The sequence below is a fragment of the Pristis pectinata genome, chromosome 7, assembly GCF_009764475.1.
Source record: "Pristis pectinata isolate sPriPec2 chromosome 7, sPriPec2.1.pri, whole genome shotgun sequence".
Classification (NCBI taxonomy): domain Eukaryota; kingdom Metazoa; phylum Chordata; class Chondrichthyes; order Rhinopristiformes; family Pristidae; genus Pristis; species Pristis pectinata.
This window is the reverse complement of record NC_067411.1, coordinates 98,099,967-98,119,965: the sequence shown is the minus strand read 5'-3', so window position 1 is coordinate 98,119,965 and position 19,999 is coordinate 98,099,967. Positions and strand designations below refer to the sequence as shown.

Genomic DNA, 19,999 nt, shown 5'->3' with positions numbered 1-19,999 from the left:
CTAAACCGTTTTGCATAGCATATTAAATATTTTGTTATTGTCCAATTGGGTCTGAAAACAGACTTCAGCATTACAATTTTATTTAATAAACTTAATATCTTGTCTGTCAAGGATAAAACTTGAGCAGAATATTGCTGATAATTGCATTTTAAATGTATTGCACTGTAAATCAAATATATTAATCAATAGCTTTCAATTTCAAATAACAATGTTGCATTTTAATTCTAACTCAGGAAGCCCCAGGCCAAAACAGTATCCTGAATTATCCACCATTCCATCATTTCATAATACCAGCTGCATTGAAACAGAGAATTCAGAGGGCCAAAGTAAATCAGAATCAGAATCAGGTTTACTATCACTGACAGATGTTGTGAAATTTATTGTTTTACAGCAGTAGTACAGTGCAAGACAAAAAAATTACTATAAATTACAAAAATAAATAAAGTGCAAAAGACGAATAATGAGGTAGTATTCATGGACCATTCAGAAATCTGATGGCGGAGGAGAAAAAGCTGTTCCTGAAACGTTGAGTGTGGGTCTTCAGGCTCTTGTACCTCCTCCCCAATTGTAGTAATGTGAAGAGGGCATGTCCTGGATGGTGAGGGTCCTCAATGATGGATGCTGCCTTCTTGAGGCACCACCTCACGAAGATGTCCTCAATGGACGGTGGGGGGGGGTTGTGCCTGTGATGGAGCTGGCAGAGTCTACAACCCTCTGCAGCCTCTTTCAATCCTGCACATTAGAGCCTCCATACTAGGCAGTGATGCAACCAGTCAGAATGCTCTCCACTGTACATCTGTAGAAATTCGCAAGAGTCTTTGGTGACATACCAGATCTTCTCAAACTCCTAATAGAACATAGAAAACCTACAGCACAATTCAGGCCTTTCGGCCCACAAAGCTGTGCCGAACATGTCCCTACCTCAGAAATTACTAGGCTTACCCGTAGCCCTCTATTTTTCTCAGCTCCATGTACCTATCCAACAGACTCTTAAAAGACCCTATTGCATCCGCCTCCACCACCGTTGCCGGCAGCCCATTCCACACACTCACCACTCTGAGTAAAAAACTTACCCGACATCTCCTCTGCACCTACTCCCCAGCACCTTAAACCTGTGTCTTCTTGTGGCCACCATTTCAGCCCTGGGGAAAAGCCTCTGACTATCTACCCGATCAATGCCTCTCATCATCTTATAAACCTCTATCAGGTCCCCCCTCATCCTCCGTCGCTCCAAGGAGAAAAGGCCGAGTTCCCTCTACCTGCTTCCATTTGGCATGCCCTGCAATCCAGGCAGCATCCTTGTAAATCTCCTCTGCACCCTTTCTATGGCCTCCACATCCTTCCTGTATGTGATCATGTAGAACTGCTGGTATGCCTTCTTCGTGATTGCATCAATGTGTTGGGCCCAAGATAGATCCTCAGAGATGTTGGTGTCCAGGAACTTGAAGCTGCTCACTTTTCCACCACTGACCCCTCAATGAAGACTGGTGTGTGTTCCCCCAACTTTCCCTTCAAGTCTACAATCAATTCCTTGGTCTAACAGGTAGGTTATTGGGAAACCAGCAAATGCACAGATAGGTTTGAGAGAGGAGGTCAAGGAGGATGGGTACAGGAGGAAGTGGGTGGCTGCTGCAACTCTTTATCAGTCTTGGAGGATCTTTAGAAATGTTCATGGTCATTGACAGGCTTGTCAGTTGGCGAAACAGCAGGTCTTCTTCTTAGGCTGTTTCTTCAGTTGAGGATGACCTGCTTCCATTCAGGTTTGTGAGTTCTGAAGTGGTGAAGAAGTTAATAATGGGAACCACAGAATCTTCCACAACTGGGTCAATTGGGTTGGTGATTTGAGGTGATGTATTCTTTCTGTCATTTACACAAGGTTTCTGTATACTAATACATGCACTGGAGGTTCTCATTATCATCCTAAATGCTCCTTCTCTAATTTCATCAGTCGTTAGCTAGAGATTTCAAGGAGATAATGAGAATGTGGCAACTCTTCAAGGAGGTTTTGAGCATATCCTTCAGTTTTTTCCTCTGCCTGCCTATTAATCACCTTCCTTAACAGAGCTCAAAATATAGCATCTTTCTTGGGAGTCTGATGTTGGGCATGCAACTGACCTGGTCTGCCCAACGTAGCTGACTAAATGTGAAAAGGGGCTCAATGCTGGGGATGTTGGTCTGGAAGAGGGCACTGATTCACTTATTCTTCCAGCGAATTAACTTATGTCTGGCTTTGACAGCTATCTAAGTCTTTTCCAACTTCTTCATGGATGGCACTTACCTGTACAATGCCCTGCAGATGTCATCAGGGCTTCGCCAGTGAGGATCAAATGGCTTCAGTGAGGGAGTTGATACGGATGGATCCACAAATAACTGCATTTAACATATAGGTCAGTGATGATTTTGTTCTCTCATGATGCTAGCAGGAAATTCTGGATCAATGAACTATCAATATATGACAGGGCAGTGCAGTTGGAGGCAGGTCAAGTAATGCAACTTTCAAGTATTTATCTAAACTGAAATGGAACTCATGTTCAAATGCCCATCAAATAAGTACAGGAAAATTTTCCAGCACAGATACAACAGATAATTTGGAAAGTGCTGGTAAATGAGCATTAGGTTTAGGTACACAATTAACTTTCAGTCTGTCGGTCATGTGTAGGCTGGAACAAAATTTGTGTCATATGCTCATTATTATGATTTCAGCGTGTGCAGCATTGTTGACTGGGTCCCATGTGATGTGCTGAGGAAATCTAATGAGTGGCTAGAGCCAATTCAAACTAGCTTGCTATCATGGCTGCATGCAGGTGATGGAAGTTATTTTGGAGATTTTCGCAGCTTGCTGCAATTGATTGCAGAACACGGGTGAGTATAGAGCACCTCAAATTTTCCTACAAGGCACTGAAGCTCTTAGTCAATGACAGGAGAGCAGAAGAGATGTGATTTAACTGCCTGTTGCCTGGAAACTACATGCCAAAATAGCACAGAGGTGATGGATGTAAAGGCAAGTACAAGGAGCGCAGGCACAAGGACCTGGATGAAGTGCCAGAAGTTCAATACATGATCAAGAACAGTGAATGCATCTTTATATACCATGAACCACCAGATACACACTGTTCAAGGTACTATATAACTATAACATGTGCCATTTGTCATATCAGTCCATTGACAATAATTTTTCCTTTAATACCACAACCCTTTTAAGGATTGTTTCTTGGGACTAACTGACTGCATTAAAATGGTCTTTGGGAACAGAAAGTTTCAGAAGGAGGCTATTGGCACAAACAACCAACTAAGGATGCTGGCTGGCATCTGTAAACTGCTTCACAAAGTACCTTTGCTGATACTTGAAATAATCAATAATTTAAACTATTTTAGAGTGTTAATGAGGGAGATACTGAGATAATATCTGTAACTCAGCAATTTATCAATTCAGACTGTAATCTAACAGTTGTATGTCCCAAATTTATCATTACTCAAAGTTTCAGAGCAACATCTTGTAGGTTGCACAGTGCTAGAAATTCAACCATGACTGTGTGGCTAGAAAGGGGCTCTCTACATTGCCTTCTTTCCTCTTCCCAATATGCGTCTCTCTCCCTATCTTTCTCCTGCTTCAAGCTCTTAACAAGAACTGTGGCGAGCTGATTGTGAGGTTATGATGCATACAGGAATACAACATTAATTTTAAGACCCATTCTGCTGTATAAAGCAAATTTTCTGCATAAGGGTTCAGGGAAAGCACTGCTTGAACATGCCAATAGTCTATCAGGTTGCTTGGAAGAAGCAGCATGCATTTGTTATAATATTTTATCTACTTGGCGTGCGAGTCAGATTTTTGAGCCAAGTGGTAAGAAAGTTTGTGTGTCCAGAAACCACCCTTAGGTTGACACAGTGGCTCAAATGTGGGTGACATGCAGACTGAATCCATCATTAGTGCTTTCTGTATTCCCCAGATGTGGGAGAAGTGAAGAAAGTGACCCATCATGATTCATTGGGTAAGGATGACACCACTATGGAAGGTAGTGGAAATCTTTACAGTTACGATGCATGTCCTGTGATATTCCCCAAAGTGACATAACTCCAGTTACCGGCACCTATACCATGGGAAACTAGAAGTCTGAGCAAAGCCACAAATATCCCCATTTTGCTGCCTAGAGAGAATGTGAGGGATCAACTAAAATGTAGGTGCAACAATGTTTTGCAATGTCCTGTTAAATCAGCTGGGAAGGGCCAAAAACAAAAACTGATAAATGGTCATCGATCTGAAACATTATTTCCGTCTTTTCTCTCCACAATTGCTGAGTAACCTTCAGGGTAATTACAACATTTTCTATTTTTATTCCATTTTCAAGCAGCAGTAACTTGGGCAGATCACATGGGAATTACAAGGGATCAAGGCATTATTTGCATGTGTTAGATGGTGAAGGAGCAGACAGCATTTGTCCTGGAGGAGACAGGAGGAAGAGTGGTTAAGGTTGGTAAGTGAGGTGGTAGCAGTCTAACACATGACATTCTATTCTTTCCTGCTGCCATCTTCAGCATGCAACTTCAAAAATTTCAAGCAGTGGAAAGTTGAGCAGAGTTAACCCACATTGAGTGCGTAGGGATGAGAGCAATTCAAAACATTCATAGAAGGACAGTAGAATATCTTAAAATAAAGTTATGATCAGTTTGATTCTGATCCAATTAAATTTGGAGTACTACCATAGGATAACCAATTTTCCCCGAGGAGGATATTAGGTTCTGGCGATTACTGTAAATTTGCAGTTTTGCCCTTACTATCGGTTCTTTTTTTCTTCCTATTCTTTGTGTTTTATGGCTGTATGGGTGAAGCCACTGTCTGTTAGAATATTGGTTCTTTTATCCTCCTAAGTCAATTGAATCACTTATGGGAATGTGACATATTCAGTGAAACAAAATATAGTAACATGAGTTTCTGTTTAACTCTTCAGTTATAATCACTAAGACTTTTTAGATATCACTCCTGAATTTGTCTTCTGGTTGCCTGAATCATTTTTGGAGAATTTCATGTACTTCAATGCTATCTTTCAAAGTATTTTTGGAACCATAAGAATAGAATCAATGATCTTCTGTGATCAACTTGTAGGGGGTACAATTAAGCAGAAGAAATCACAACACAATTTATATTCAGAGCACTGCCACGACATTAGGCAAACAATACACAGGTATATCAAACAAATATAACTGGTAGAATATGGAGGAGCTTTGCAATGCAAATTTCAAAGCAACTCAACTGGGCTCCTTATGGACCTTGGGTCCTATTACACTTAGTACGCCTAACTGTATCCATTCGTGTATCAAGTCCCACAAACCTATATCTACGAGAGTTTGCTGTTTCACACAAGTAGTTAAGATGGTACTGATAAAAAAAAGTCAGGTAAACTCATTAACCAAGATGTTTTCTTTTACATAGATACTGGGCTCCCACTTGTCTTATATCAAAATGTTCCAAAATCACTTTTAGGTATTCCTCTCTTTATTGGGACACTGTCAAAAATTAGCTTTAAAGTGAAGAAACATTACAACTGTATTATTTTGCTGAATAGTGTTAATTTATACTTGGTTCTTGTCTCCACTTACTTCAAGAAAAAAATGCACTCTTATTCTCGAGTACTTCCTCAACAATTCCATCCATATAAATTCTGTTACCTCAACTTGTAGCCACTCTTCAACCAGGCTTCTCCCAAGACCTCACAATAATCAGGACATCTTTCACTGATAAGTGAGTCTTCAATTACTTCCTTCTATCCTTTACTAGTCTCAACGCAGTACTGCTTTTCAACATTAAATTTTTTTCTACATTCATCTCCAAGAAATTATTTCTCCAAAACATCACTTTGGAACCCTTATCTGCCTCATCCATTATCACAACACTTGTTCAGCTATCAATTCAGAATCAGAATTACACAATCATGGCTTTACCTCAATATTTGATAACTTGGCCCCCAGCAAAGCTGTAATTTTCTCTTTCTTGAACCATTCACTCTGCATATCACATTGTTTTAATTTAACCAAGTTCAACCATTTGCACTATCCAGTAGTCTATCAATAAATTTGGCTGTACTATGTTACAAATTACCGGGCCTACTTCTCCAGAACTATAACACTCCTCAAATATTTTAAGCAATAAATATGGTAAACATGGTAAATTAACAATTGTGGTTTTCTATTCATCCCTGTACTGAGTTTCTGAGAGAGTATCACTTCATCGCAAAAACTGATTATTTTCATTTACCTAATATCTCTGCACCTGCCTCAATACATCAGTTGTTCTAACCCACATTCATGCTTTTGTCATCTCCAGATTTTGCTAATCTAACACTCTTGGTCAGATTCCCATGTCAGTAAACTTTAGATCAGCCAACCTTTGAGCACTATTCTTAAAATTGTAAATCCACTCCACTTTTAGCCTGCTTTTACTGACTTACATTGTCTCCTAGTCCCCTAATACCTCTAATTTTGCTCCTGTACAGAGAAACTATTTAGCAGGGCTTGGCTGCCACATCATACAGTAAGCAGGGCTGATCTCAATTTAAATTTAGATCAATCACAAACACATTTTGGTTTCACACGTACTAATCTTATATTTCAGCTTTTTCTATTGCAAAAGGTGATAGTAGTCTTGTTGTAGACAGCTGACCAATATTCTATACCTTAAGGTCATCAGCTTAGAACATAAGCTTTTGATAACTGAATCAGCTTAGACACAATGGTTGCAAGTTCTCTTCAAATCCTTTTGTTGCTTGTAACTTTCTTTTACAGAACCTTTCTCCACAAGTAAATAAATATCATTTTTCACATAAAATAGTTTTCAGATCTGATATGTACTAGAAAAGCACAATATGATTAAGAAAAGAAACAAAACAGGATGTGAAGATAAAAAGGTAATTATTTTAGAAGTATAACAAACTCAGCCAAAGAAATAAAAATGGTGTCAAGCAGGCAACTAGACCTGCGTACTTTTGTCAACAATAGAATTCCATAAAATACTGTTAAAGAGGATAAACTGTTGAAGTTTATGGAATCATAAATTGAACTTTGGTATTATTAATTTATGTACATGAAACACTGGGTGCATATTTAAATCTATCCCACTGGCTAGCATGATCCAAAAATTTACATGGTTATATACACATTGTATATTTGAGACATAGTAAATAAAAATGTTGGTATAAGAATGGAATGGATAAATCACACTGTATGCGTGATGCAAGACAATATGTATCCTTGTAGAATAAGTAATTCATCACCTTCTGCAAAATCCTTCTTTTGTCCGCAGTGTAAATTAACTATCAAACAAGTCATTATTTCACGCAGAGCCATTGTGTACCAGTAGATGGAGTTGGTGAATTCCTACATAAAAACATCAGTAAGTACCAAAGCTCAGAAAATGCCGTGTCTTGTATTAGCATATAAGCGTTCATGCCTGCCTACAACTTTAATGCCAGTTTTAATCTGGCCACCTCAAGCAATCCAACATCTCCAAACAACAAACAATGAATATGATCAAGAGTTTTCCATTTTACATGACAGAGTTCTTATTAAATATTTTCAACGTTTCTATGAATACAGATAAACAATCATAATTGTGAATTAACCATTTTAGCATGACTCTGAATGGCGGAAACCATCCATCATGAAAGTCAGGGATATGTGAAACAGAGTACAGCATGATTTTTTTGTTGAACTTTGGGACTGGACAGATGGACCACAATGATCTTTCTGTTTCTCTAAATTCCTAAGTTTCAAAAATGAACATCACGATTGTAAAGTTTGCCAGGAACATAGGACTTCTTTTTTGTTTCACACTGATTTAGCCTTTGTAGAGAAAAATCTTTGAATCCATTCTGCTGCTGCAAATACAGTGAAGTTGGAGAAACCACTGTACCCCTGACATCCACTCTGGGTCATGCCAAAGTTATCTGTAGTAAAGATAGGGAAAGGGGGAAGGGGATCACTAATTTAAATACCAGCAGTAGCACTTTGGTTGCTGGCAGAAGACATGATGAGGTATTTAATGGATGCTCTAGTTGGCCCTCAGAGGTTGTCACCATGCAAATAATCATTCCTCTTCAGAAGGGGGCAAAGGCAGTAAGTTTTGAATATTCAATTCTGAAATTATCCAGACCATAATGCATAAAATAAGCAGAACATTCAGAAACACAAATTTGTCCATGAACTAATTTCCTTTATCTATGCAGTACAGACCAAATGCAAACTCATCTCTGTAATCTGACCCAAATGACAGTTGATGGCCCAAAAGCTTGCATGAAGGATGATTTGTGCCTTCCTACCTTTTGAATACTATAATCTAGGTGTTTTGTACTCATGTCCCTCTCACAGCTGCAAGCACATAGCTTTACTTTACCATCATGAGGCATCATTTCAGGAATTACAGCAATTAGATATTAGTGAAGGAAAACAAATAATATTGGCACAAATCATTAAAGTAACTGAAGAAAAAATTAGGAACCACAAGAGGATAAGAGGTAAATGGACAATTTCCTTAGAACAGTTTCTGTACTAATTCTAACTTCATTACATAACCACGTTATGCAAAGGGACTTGCAGCAGTGGAGCTTCATGGAAATTTATATCAGAACAGAGGGAGAGTAACAGATACAGAAAACAATTAAAAAGAGAAAGAGATAAATACAAGAAAATATCAGATAGAAAATAGGAAGCAAGTACTTGAAATACCTCAGATTAACAGAGTAAAGTCTACTTATTAATTCTACTTACTAATTCTGCCGTAAATTCTACAGAGTAAATTATACTTCCTGCTTCTTAGGTGGTCCCTCAAGATTGAGGATAACTTTTTCCACTGTTTTCCTGGGTTGTTAAGTGATTGAAAGAGGAAAGAAACTTGCAGACTCTACCGCCACCAGAGGAGGAGCTGACACTCATGACAGGAGGGTGTGGTGTTTGAAAGATGGAGCTATCCTGCTGCTATTTACACTGGGCTTCTATGCATTCCCAACACATGAACTCGAGGCTTTCAGCACCATCCCAGATGCCCTTTCTCCACTTTGAGCAGGCATGGGCCAGAGATTCTTAGGAGACAGTGGGAATATTGCATTTTTTCCCCTAAGGTGAATTTGTGAATCTTTTCTCTGTCAATCTGTTTTAGGTAATCTCTTGCCCAACAGAGTGGACCAAGTTTAATTAGGACTTCAGTGGTGGAGCTTTTGGCCTGGGAGAGGACACCAACGTTGGTTCACATTCTTTCAATTGATTTGGAGGATCTTGAAGAGACAATGTTATAGAAATCATGATAGGCCATTCTGCTCAACCAATTAAAATCTTCGCATTTATCCTTCACATGAGCAGCCATTCTAATGTCATGACCTGGTGTGCTCCAAAATTTGCTCAATTTGCCCTTAACCACTTAATATCTCCTTAAATGTGGACACAGTCTCAGCTGATACTGACAGCACATTCTACAATCTCAAACCTTCTACCGCTGTTGACATTCTGATCAATACTTTAAAAAAATAAGATTTCTATCAAAGTACACCTCAATTTTCTCAGTATGAAAGTACCTACACATTTTCAAATAGTTGTTCTTCACCATAGAAGCCAATGTGCTTGTGAGCTAGGGAGTTCATCATCACAGAGTACAGTCACTTTAGTAAAAGGACTCGGGAGAGCAGCATTACATCTCAGCTTTAATATTGCATTGCACGTGTTATAAAACCAGCCATTCAATTTACTTCTATGACCTTATCATATTTAGACACTGCTTTTAAATGTTTTGTGAAACTAAACCCAAATATCTATCACCTTGTTCTACCATGCCATCTATCTTTCCGCAAATTGTATTTCCCAACTCACTGCAATTAATACTGAAGACTGACACATTTGTGCCTTTCATTAGATGATAACAAACATAGATAATGTATAGAAATAAGTCAGAAAGAAAGAAAAACCTTTGAGATAAATAGAGGTAACACAAGGTTGGAGTTGGAAAGAAAAACAAAAAATTGCACAGACACACCTGGAAGTTCTATCATATGTATTAGTTTTAGAAAAACAATGCTATATGAAAATCAATGTTTCCCACAGGACAGTGTAAGTTATAGGTTAAATCATGCTAATATTTGAAGGGTGACAAACATTACTTGCCAGTCATCAGTACAGGCTTAAATATTGTCCAAGTCTTACTGCATGTGGGGGGGGGGGGGGGGGGGGATAAAAACTGCTTCATTATCTGGGGAGTTGGGAATAAAATTGAATGCTGTGAACTCCCCACTTTTGAACCTATTGTAAAAGGAAAGTGATTGATGAAGCAGTTAGAGATGCTTGTGCCTAGGATTCTGAGTCCTGGTCCCTGAAGAATTACTGCACCAATGTCTTGGGATTGAGACGATCAGCCTCCATTGACTGGATCTTTCTTTCTTTGTGCTATTTATTAAGAAACAATTTGTATTTGATTCCAATGAAATCCTATTTCCAGTGCAGGTTGATATTTCTCAGTACCAACTACAAGTCATTAAATATAATTATCAGCAATAATATAGCAATCACTAAATACTATATGGATAAAAGTTCATTGGGAACTAAGGTTCATACTCGTGTAAGTGCCATATTATGCACACAATACTTTTGCAATTTTCCAGGTTCAGGTGAAATTTCCAACTTTGAATGCTAGTGGTAACTGTCCATACAGTCAGGGGTAGATCCAGAGAAGCCACAAAATGCAGTGGAAGCCTGGACAATATTCAGGTTGTCCTGATAAGTGGCAAGGAATATTTGGATCCCATTCGAAGTTTGGCATGATTCAATCTGGAAAGCCGTGTCACCACATTGCACTCTGGGAAATGCAGACTTTTATTTGCATAGCTAAGGAAAAATAATGCCATACACAGACTTTCTAGGCTTGTTAGGATGCTAGAAAGAATACATAGTGTGTCACTTAAAATTAAGTGACAAGGGTTATTTCTTTAAAAATATGAAAAAAATATTATTAATAGCTAAGGGATCTAAACCTGACTAAAGTCCTACAAATATTATTCAATGGCTGCTGGAAGATCTGGAATAGATAGAGGCAAATTTTCAAGAAATATAGCTTCTAAGTCTCCTACATCTGCAGAGTTATGGTGAGATTGTGGTGGAAGGACAATGGACTTTGAATCTTGCATCACCTGGCATCAAGTTCATGAACCACTCTAGTATATATTGACAAAGCAGCAAAACATCCTGACAAAAAAAATTGAAACATTGTGTAGTTTAAATAAAAAGATACTAAAGAAGTGACTTCAAGGGTGTAATCTCATGGTTACAATGGAAGTTAAAGTACTTAGCCCTGAAAATGTGTGGGCTGCAAACACAACAGTAATAGCATCCCCACCATCCGGGCCATGCCATCTTATCGCTGCTACCATCGGTCAGAAGATACAAAAGCTTGAAGTCCCACACTGTTGGGTTCAAGAACAGCTACTTCCTTTCATTCATTCAGTTCTTGAACTGACTGGTACAACCCTAATCACTACAGTTTAGCAACACTATGACCACTTAGATCACTTTGCACTGAACTTTTTTTATTCTAATTGTGTTCTTTCTTGTAAAAATTGTGTATAATTTATGCTTTTCTTGTGAATGCTGCTTATCTGATGCTATGTGCCTGTGATGCTGCTGCAAATAAGTTTGTCATTGCACCTGTGCATACATGTACTTATGCACATGGCAATAGAGATGATCAAAGTCAACTTTAATCATCTCTAGAGTTTAGAGGGTCTGTGAAGATATTTATTTTTAATTGGCCAGCAAGTCCTCATGCTTCTATAAGGTATCACAGTCCACCTGCCCCTTGTTGCTAGGAATTCCAGCCTCTAGCTATCATTAGCAATGCATTAAATGCTATGGCCCTCCTTCTAACACCAAGCAGGCATCCCAAGTTGAGGTCTGAACTCAGCATATCTGACTTCAAACTTTTTAAAACATTTACCTTATTGGACTCCTGCAGCAGTTGTGGCAGGAGCCCGGAGGAAATGCCTTGGGAATTCAGCCCTTGTGCTTTGTTCATCCTGTTTATATCAGATGACCCTCAAAGGCTGCCTTACAATCCTTCTAAAGGATATGTTACTCCCTTTAAGGGTTGCATACAAGGGTATGTGATATTTTATTTCAAATGTGTTTTCCAAGGCTCTGCAAAAAAAGATCCCCCCCCAAATCAGATTCTATCACTTGATTATCCTTTAAATTATCTGATACTTTCATTTATCTTCCAAGGTTAATCAATTCAGTATTTAACCTCTTCCCTAATATTGTCCTCTTTTATAAATAATGAAACACTTGTGTGGCTGTCATTTTTTGCATTTTGTCACTAATTCATCGGTCACAACTCAATACCTTTTAAGAATTTCCATCTATTTACTCAATTTACCTACTCCTTACGCCTTTCAATGTTGATAACTGAAATCTGATTCAATAATTTTGTTATTCTTATTCATCAGATCTTGATCATCTACTTCATTCCAACAATGTAGGTCTGTTCTTCAACCATGGCAATGTGTTTTTTTCACCTTTCATCTCTAAACCTGATGTGGTTCTAAAAGATACTTTTCTGCACATGATCTCAATCTACATTGTTTATAGTACATTACTGCAGGTTGCTCTGAAAGTCTGCCCATTCCACTGATATGAATTTTTTTGTCATAATCAGCAGGCTCCTTTCACAAAGAAAACATAGCCAGCTTTATTTAGTATGTATTCACATTTAAACAATACTAACGCACTAAATAATATGAGGACATGCTAAATACTGCTACACATGATACTTATGCCCATATACATTGTTAACATCAAAGTGGTTTTAACAATATGAAAATATGCACATTTGTAGAAAAATTACATTATCTGCATAAATAAGTGTTGTCTTCATTGCTGGATGGATAGGAAGCAAATGATATGTGGATTATAAATGGGAAGCCTGTCTACTAGCTCACCTCTTGTGAAATTCCTGTGTGGAGCGTCTTCTAGATGGTAGCTTAATGTTTCTGCATCCCACCCCATTTGGTATCCTTATTAGGCTTCTTGTACCAGACTTGCCCAACTATTTCTAAAATGAAAATTCAGGTACCGTGTACCAGAGGTAAGATCAGCAGAAGGTGCAGTGATAGCACCTGCACATCTATTTATTTTAAAACCAGTACTACCAAAAGTAGGACCATCTGTAGATTAGCTGTTCCAACATTTTCTGACCTCACCAGCCAGAAGCAAAACAGAAGTGGACAGAAGCAACTGGAACTGCTGGAACGTGCACCCCACTGGTTTCTCTTAATTCCCCTAAAATTCTTAGATAATAGTGGTAATGATTGAAATTCTACTCTATTTCTAAAATATAGTTTTCCAGCCTAAACGTTAATAATAGTATAGTATCCTTATTATATCATCAGGGTATTCCAAAACCTCTGATGTTAAATTTGTTTTGAAATACAGTCACTACCATCATATGGGCAAAAATGGAAGTAAGTTATCTGCATAAAGCAATATTTCACAAATGGTAAATGAGATTCTTTGGGTGGTATTACTTTAAAAGAGGAATGTTGTCCAGAATACAGGGAGAACTTGCTGCTTTTTCTCAAATAACATCCACTTGAACCACAAGAATCAATATAAAATGTTGCATTCAACAAACAGGACATCGAACTACATGCAATGTGTCAGTATCACATTAAAGTGTCAGCCCCCATGAAGTCATGGTCAGAAAAAGTTACTTTGCTTCAATGGCAAGAGGCAAGATCAACTAAATCAAAATTACACAGAAGTGAATGATTGAAATTCAAAGGTAAATTGTGACTGAAAATTTGAGAGAAATCCTGGAATTTTACAGAAGTTGTGATGGAAAAATTAAACTATTTTATAATCACGTGTCAAGAAGAGCAGGGAGTTTTCTCAGTATCTTGGCCAACAGTTACCTAAGCTACATCACTTGAACAGGCTATCGTGTTTTTTTTTGCCATTGTGTTGTTTCTCAGACCCAGTCACACAAACATTAGTTGCTGGTCCTGTAACAGGAATGAGGGGAATGGCTGGCAATAGAAATTAAGTTGCAAGCTTGGAGACAGCAATTAGGAAACACCAGAGTAAGATATAAAATTGTGGAGAGCCAAAAAGAAAACTTAGATATAGTCTGTATCTATTTCTAGGTAGCTCCAGGATCTCCTTTAGACCCACAAGGTCCAACCATCAGCCTTTTTGGAGACATAAATACTTACACCTATTCAGATTCCCAAGAAATTCCAAGTATGGAGGAGGGCAGTAACTTGATAAATAAATAAGTATCCTTTCTCTACACTTTAACTTGGAGTAAATTGTTTCTTTAATCTTTAAGATGACTGCACATCTTTAAGAATTTCCCACTACGCATATCAAAAGCTTTCAATTTAATGGAAATGGATGAAAATACCACATCAAAAATTTATACCCAGGTATGTGAAAGTTGCAGTATGATATTATATAAATCTTTTTTTTAAAACTGTGCCCCCACAATATCCCTCCATCTCACTTTCAGAAAATGACTGAATGACTGAATATTTCAGCAAGATGAAGTTCTGCATTAATTATTTATATGACTTTTTGACACAGATTGCCAATTAATACTGAATTAAAGACAATTTTGTGTTATGGGCTATGAGACCATACGGATAGATCACAGAGAAAAGAAAATATTCATTCTGGTTCAATAGGGTGTTCCAAGGTTAAACAAACTCATTTTACAGATGATCCTTATAACCAGTAGACAGAAAGGACTTTCATCCCAAAGTATTGGGTTGGACTTAAATCTAGGTTAAACTACCCATTCCCTGAACCGATTTGGTTTATGAATTTGTTAGTTGTTTAGGAAAAGATTATTTGCATTAGAGCAACTATGTTTTTAACCATAATATCCTAAAACTATAATGAAACTGTTCAATATAATCTAAGTGAGAGACAGTTGAGGCAACACCATCAATGCAGAGCTAAGAACATCCAAATGTGTTTGATTAATTCTGTTAAAATAAAAAAATTTCCAAGTTTTGCTATCCCATAAAGAATTTGGTGTTGACAAAAATGTATTTTATCAACTCCTTTTCTATGCTGATAACTGAAGTAGCAAACCACATTCATGCATAAATTCTAAGTTATGTAATGAACATTACTATAACAGGGAGTGAGGGAATTGTCTAAATAAGTAAATAATGATTCTATATTTTTTTTAATAAATTTATGAGTTCCTAGTTGACACATTCAATTGGCTGGAAGTGAAGTAATGATTTATAAACTAGTATTAAAGACCTTAATTTCAGTTTTCAACTGTGAAGTATTTGAAGAAAGCAAAGAAGTAGCTGGATAATGGCAGCATTATTGCTTTCTGACTTGGCTTCAAGCAATAACCAGTCTTCAGGGAAAAACATTGAATGTATCCATCATAAATCCTCAGTTGGTTTGTTCGTAAAACATAATTTTTCCCTCAGAGCTGTTCAATCCCAATACAAAGTGTTGTTTTATTAATCCAATGGAGTGAATCATTGAGCACATAGAAATGAAATTGGTGCATAATTGATTTCTTTCAATGCCATATTATGAGGCATACAGACACAAGCATTATAGTATCACAGAGATTAAGCCAATCAATGAATAAATGGAGAGAAAAAAAATAAAATGTAGAAGTCTGCTTGGAGAGTAGCTTGATTGTCTTCTTTTTCTGATCTATCGTGACACCCAAATAGCAATTACAGCATGGTAAATGTAATTTAATCTAACCATTTTCAATGGAATACAAGGAATGTTGTCTGAAAATTGAACAGCTCTGCTCTGTTTAATTTATTGAGAACTTTCTTTTTTTTCCCCCACCATAAATCACTGCTTATAGTTCTATTTAGAAGTGATTTTGTTTCAGAGATTATATAAAAAAAAGATTCCTTTTTCTGCATGGAAAAATAGTTAAGATGTATACTTATGAACACATTTCACAAATTGAGAGGTACCCATGTTCCTCAAAAGCAATGATTCCAGTAATTGCTTCAGTGGCACACTTATGTCATACTGTATGTATTGGCAACTATAATGTCAATCCACTTGAGATAAATTTATTTTTTAGATTCAATTAACATATTATTACAGTTAGGAAACTGTTTGCATCAGTCATTAATTATTGTTAATTATGAATGAAAATGTAATGATTCTTCTGCATAAAATTAACACAAAGTATACAATTAGTTTTCCTCTGCCATGAAATGGGAACATAATAGACTCAGTATAATAATTACTGTAACAGAAACTTTCTTTGTAGCTGGTGCTCACCTGTCTGTTTCGTTCATCCATGATCCGTGTGATCTGAATCTTTTTTCTCCCCATCCTTATTGTCTTGCTTCTCTCCTCTCTTTAAATCCTGTACCTCTGACTTCAACTCACTTCCGTTTTCTCAATACCAGTCCTTCTTCTCGCTCTTCACTTCATTCAGTTCACAAATTCTTGCATCAGTCCCTGCAAATAGCAAAAAACAAACATTAATTTGTACTAAAATAAAGTCTTGAATTACCATCAATATTTATCGGGGTCAAGATTATTCAGGGTTCATACTTAAATGCACTGCTGTAATGAATTGATCTGTATGAACGGTATTCAGGACAAGTTTTTCCACTGTACCTCAGTGCATGTGACAATAATAAACCAATTTATTTCCAATAGACTTCAAATTACCTCTAAGGGATAGAACTTCCAAAAGAAATTGAAAATGGGTGGAAGTTCAGGAGCAGGAGGATATCACTAGAGTCAGCTGTATCCAGTAAAGAGAAACATCATGGAACCTACACCAGGGAAGTAGCATATGTGACTGTTTTATTTTAAAGAAGCACATTTATCTATTATCCTGCACTAAAATAGAACAAAGATCAGGATTTTTTTGGGAAGGGACAGGGCAAGGGTGGTGGGGATGGGAATGATTTGGACCGAGGCAATGGATATTCTAGTTGCTCGAGGTAGAGAGAGAAACAGGATATGTCTGAGTAATGTTTGATCTCTCGTGCTCTCTATTAATTAGATGTCCTCTCACTGACCTAGCAAATTCTAATGGAGTAAGCATTCAAGAATACTGACAGGTATGATCCTCGCATAACTGCTATTATTGCATCTGATGGAATTTGAGATTCATTTAGATTGTTTAAAATATGAACATTACTAGTAGAATAGGAACCTAAATATGCATTTTATAGCACACAACATTTTTGTACTCTGATAGAACACTTGTAGCCTGATTTTAACTTGCAGACCTCATAACATATGGCTTCATTACTAGGTAAGAAAGGATTTATGGGTGCCAAGAATTGGGACTGGAAAAATAAAAGTCAAGAAACCCAAAACATTTTTTTGTAAATAAATTGGTCTTTAGTAAGCCTCCTCTAGGCAGAATTCTTGACACTGTCAGATTTTATCATTGGACCCAACACTAGGCTTGCGCATTCCAATAACATCACCTGAACTTAACTTTTCTGAGTGAATTTGGCTTACATTTGGAGCCTTTCCATAGCTGTCCAGTTAACACTGCAATAAAAACAGAAAATGCTGAAAATTCTCAGCAGGTCAGACAGCATCTGTGTGAGAGAAACAGAGTTAATGTTCCAGAATGATGTCCTTTTATCAGAATTGGAAGTGAGAAAACAAGCCTGTTTTAAGTTGCAGAATGGCAGCGTGGGGAAAGGAAAAAAGATGGAGAAAACACAGGAAATGTTCTTTAATAACGATGTCTCATTAATTTTGCTGTCATTTAACTGAAACGTCTGGAATTTTTAAGCAAATAGCAACAGAATATGATGGCTAGCTCCATGACAAAGCAATCTACACTTTCGCTATATTGCATGATAATTATAGATGAGGAAGATATTTGCTCCATCTTCCTATAATTTCCTTCTCCTCATTTTTTTTAAAATTACACTTGGGTATTTGCTTGATTTTCAGGTGCAGAACATTAGCACAAGATTCAGTGATAAGCAAAATCTTTTATGGACCAGCTCATTGCGGCTGCCCTACCCTAACTTTCCCAGAGTGGTCCCCGTAGCAAACCTCTTCGAGGAAACCGAGGGCCTTGCAAGCCATTTCCAATTGTAAGCAAGCAGCTCTGCCTACCGAGTTGGTTTGACAGCTGGTTCTGTCCTGGCCCATGCCCACTGACTGTCAAAGTATCAGAGATTCAGAAACATTCAAAAATACTATTAATAATAAAACATACTTTGGAATACATTGCCAGTGTTTCATTGTCACTGGTCTGAATCTTGGAAGTCCTGCTCAACAGCACCCTTGGAGTAACTGAATTGGAATCTCTGCAGCAATTCAAATTTAGAGGTGTATCACCACCTTTTGAAGTGCAGTAAAAGATGGGTCTTAAAAACTGGGCTTACCAGCACCACCCACATACAAAAGCATGAAAATACAATTACATTGTTAAAAAATTAAAACATTTAAAAATACCAAAATATACAAAAACAATTAAATATAATGAACTATACTAAACTCAATTACATAAAAAAAAGTTAAGATCCACTTGCCCTTCTCACTCACAGCTAGTCCTCTCCATTTAAATAAATGGGTTTGCTGATCATGTATCAAATATAACAAACAAGATTCGGGAGGAACTCAGTGGGTCAAGCAGCATCTGTGGGAGGGAAATGGACAGTTGATGTTTCAGGTTGAGACAATCCAGATGAAGGGCCTCAACCCGAAACGTCAACCGTCCATTCCCCTCCACAGATGCATCCTGACCCGCTGAGTTCCTCCCAACATCTTGGTTCTTACTCCAGATTCCAGCATTTGCAATCTCCAATGTCTCCCTGCATCAAGTGTAACCTAGTCAAGGAATTACAGGCAGATACCCCTAGGTAAGAGATCGAACTGTAGAACTTCAAGAATTAAGCACAAAATGCTGGAAATAAACAGTTGACATTTTGGGTTGTTGAAATGTCAACTGTCATTTCCCTCCATAGGTGCTGCCTAACCTGCTGAGTTCCTCCAGTATTTTGTGTGTATTGCTCCAGATTTCCAGCATCTACAGAATCTCTTGTGTCTCCAAACTTCAAGAATTCCTGTGCTTGCACTAGATCCCAAAATTCAATTCAATCATGAAATCAGAATGAAGATGGTTTATCAAAAAAAAATATCCAGAAGTAACAAATGGGCCATCTTCAGATTGGCATATTTTAACCAGTGCAGTGATGACTGAAAATAACTATGGCTAAATTACTTCCCTGACATCATCATCAATGATTCAGCTAAACTTACCAACCATATCAAAGACTGGTAGTGATACAAGGTAAGATGGGAGAGTGAGCTGTGAGAAGATGTAATGATATTGCAAAAGATATGAAGAGGTAATTAAGTAGGTGAGAAGATGATAAATCAAGTACAAATACAAGGTCATATATAAATAAAATATATGCAGAAAACAAGCTGAATGACAAGTGAAAAATGGGTGAGAGAAATAGGGGAGGAAGCATAGGTACTGGATATCTACACTGAAGATGGTGTGGGGGAACTTGTGCAAAAATGTGAGCACATTTAGCTCCAGATAAAATAACCAAATCTGATTGCATAATACCAAAAATAAATATGCAATTGAATATGCCATAATATATATATTACTCTTTAATGCTAGGGGATTGGAATAAAAGAATCTTGCTACAGTTACATATGTAGTTGGTGAAAACACAGATGAAGTAGTGTAGAGACTTGAAACAGGTTATACTTAGCAGAGATAAAACAGAAAAAACACTAATCAGACTCCTAGTCTGAGGGTTTTCTATAAGGAAACTAAGTAGTATAAGCTTATATTCTGCAGAGTTAAGAAAAAAAGAGAAGTGATCCCATTGAAACATTACATTTTTGGGAGCCATAACAGCTTTCTCACTGAGATTATCTTCATTGTGGTTTCAAAACAGCTTCTCCTTATTGCCAAATTAATAGATACAATAACAATTACCCAAACACACGTAAAAGGTTTGTTTAC

General features: G+C 37.3%; 1 protein-coding gene across 13 annotated transcripts in view; it reads right to left on the bottom strand.

Moving 5' to 3' along the window:
- mef2cb (myocyte enhancer factor 2cb) overlaps positions 1 to 19,999 on the bottom strand; it is a 191,553-nt gene that overhangs the window by 97,206 nt on the left and 74,348 nt on the right. For all 13 annotated transcript variants that reach the window (XM_052020240.1, XM_052020243.1, XM_052020245.1 and 10 more), the window contains one exon: positions 16,306 to 16,488. In XM_052020240.1, the coding sequence (XP_051876200.1) occupies positions 16,306 to 16,359 (54 nt within the window). In that variant the 5' untranslated portion in view covers positions 16,360 to 16,488. The remainder of the gene's footprint in view (positions 1 to 16,305; positions 16,489 to 19,999) is intronic.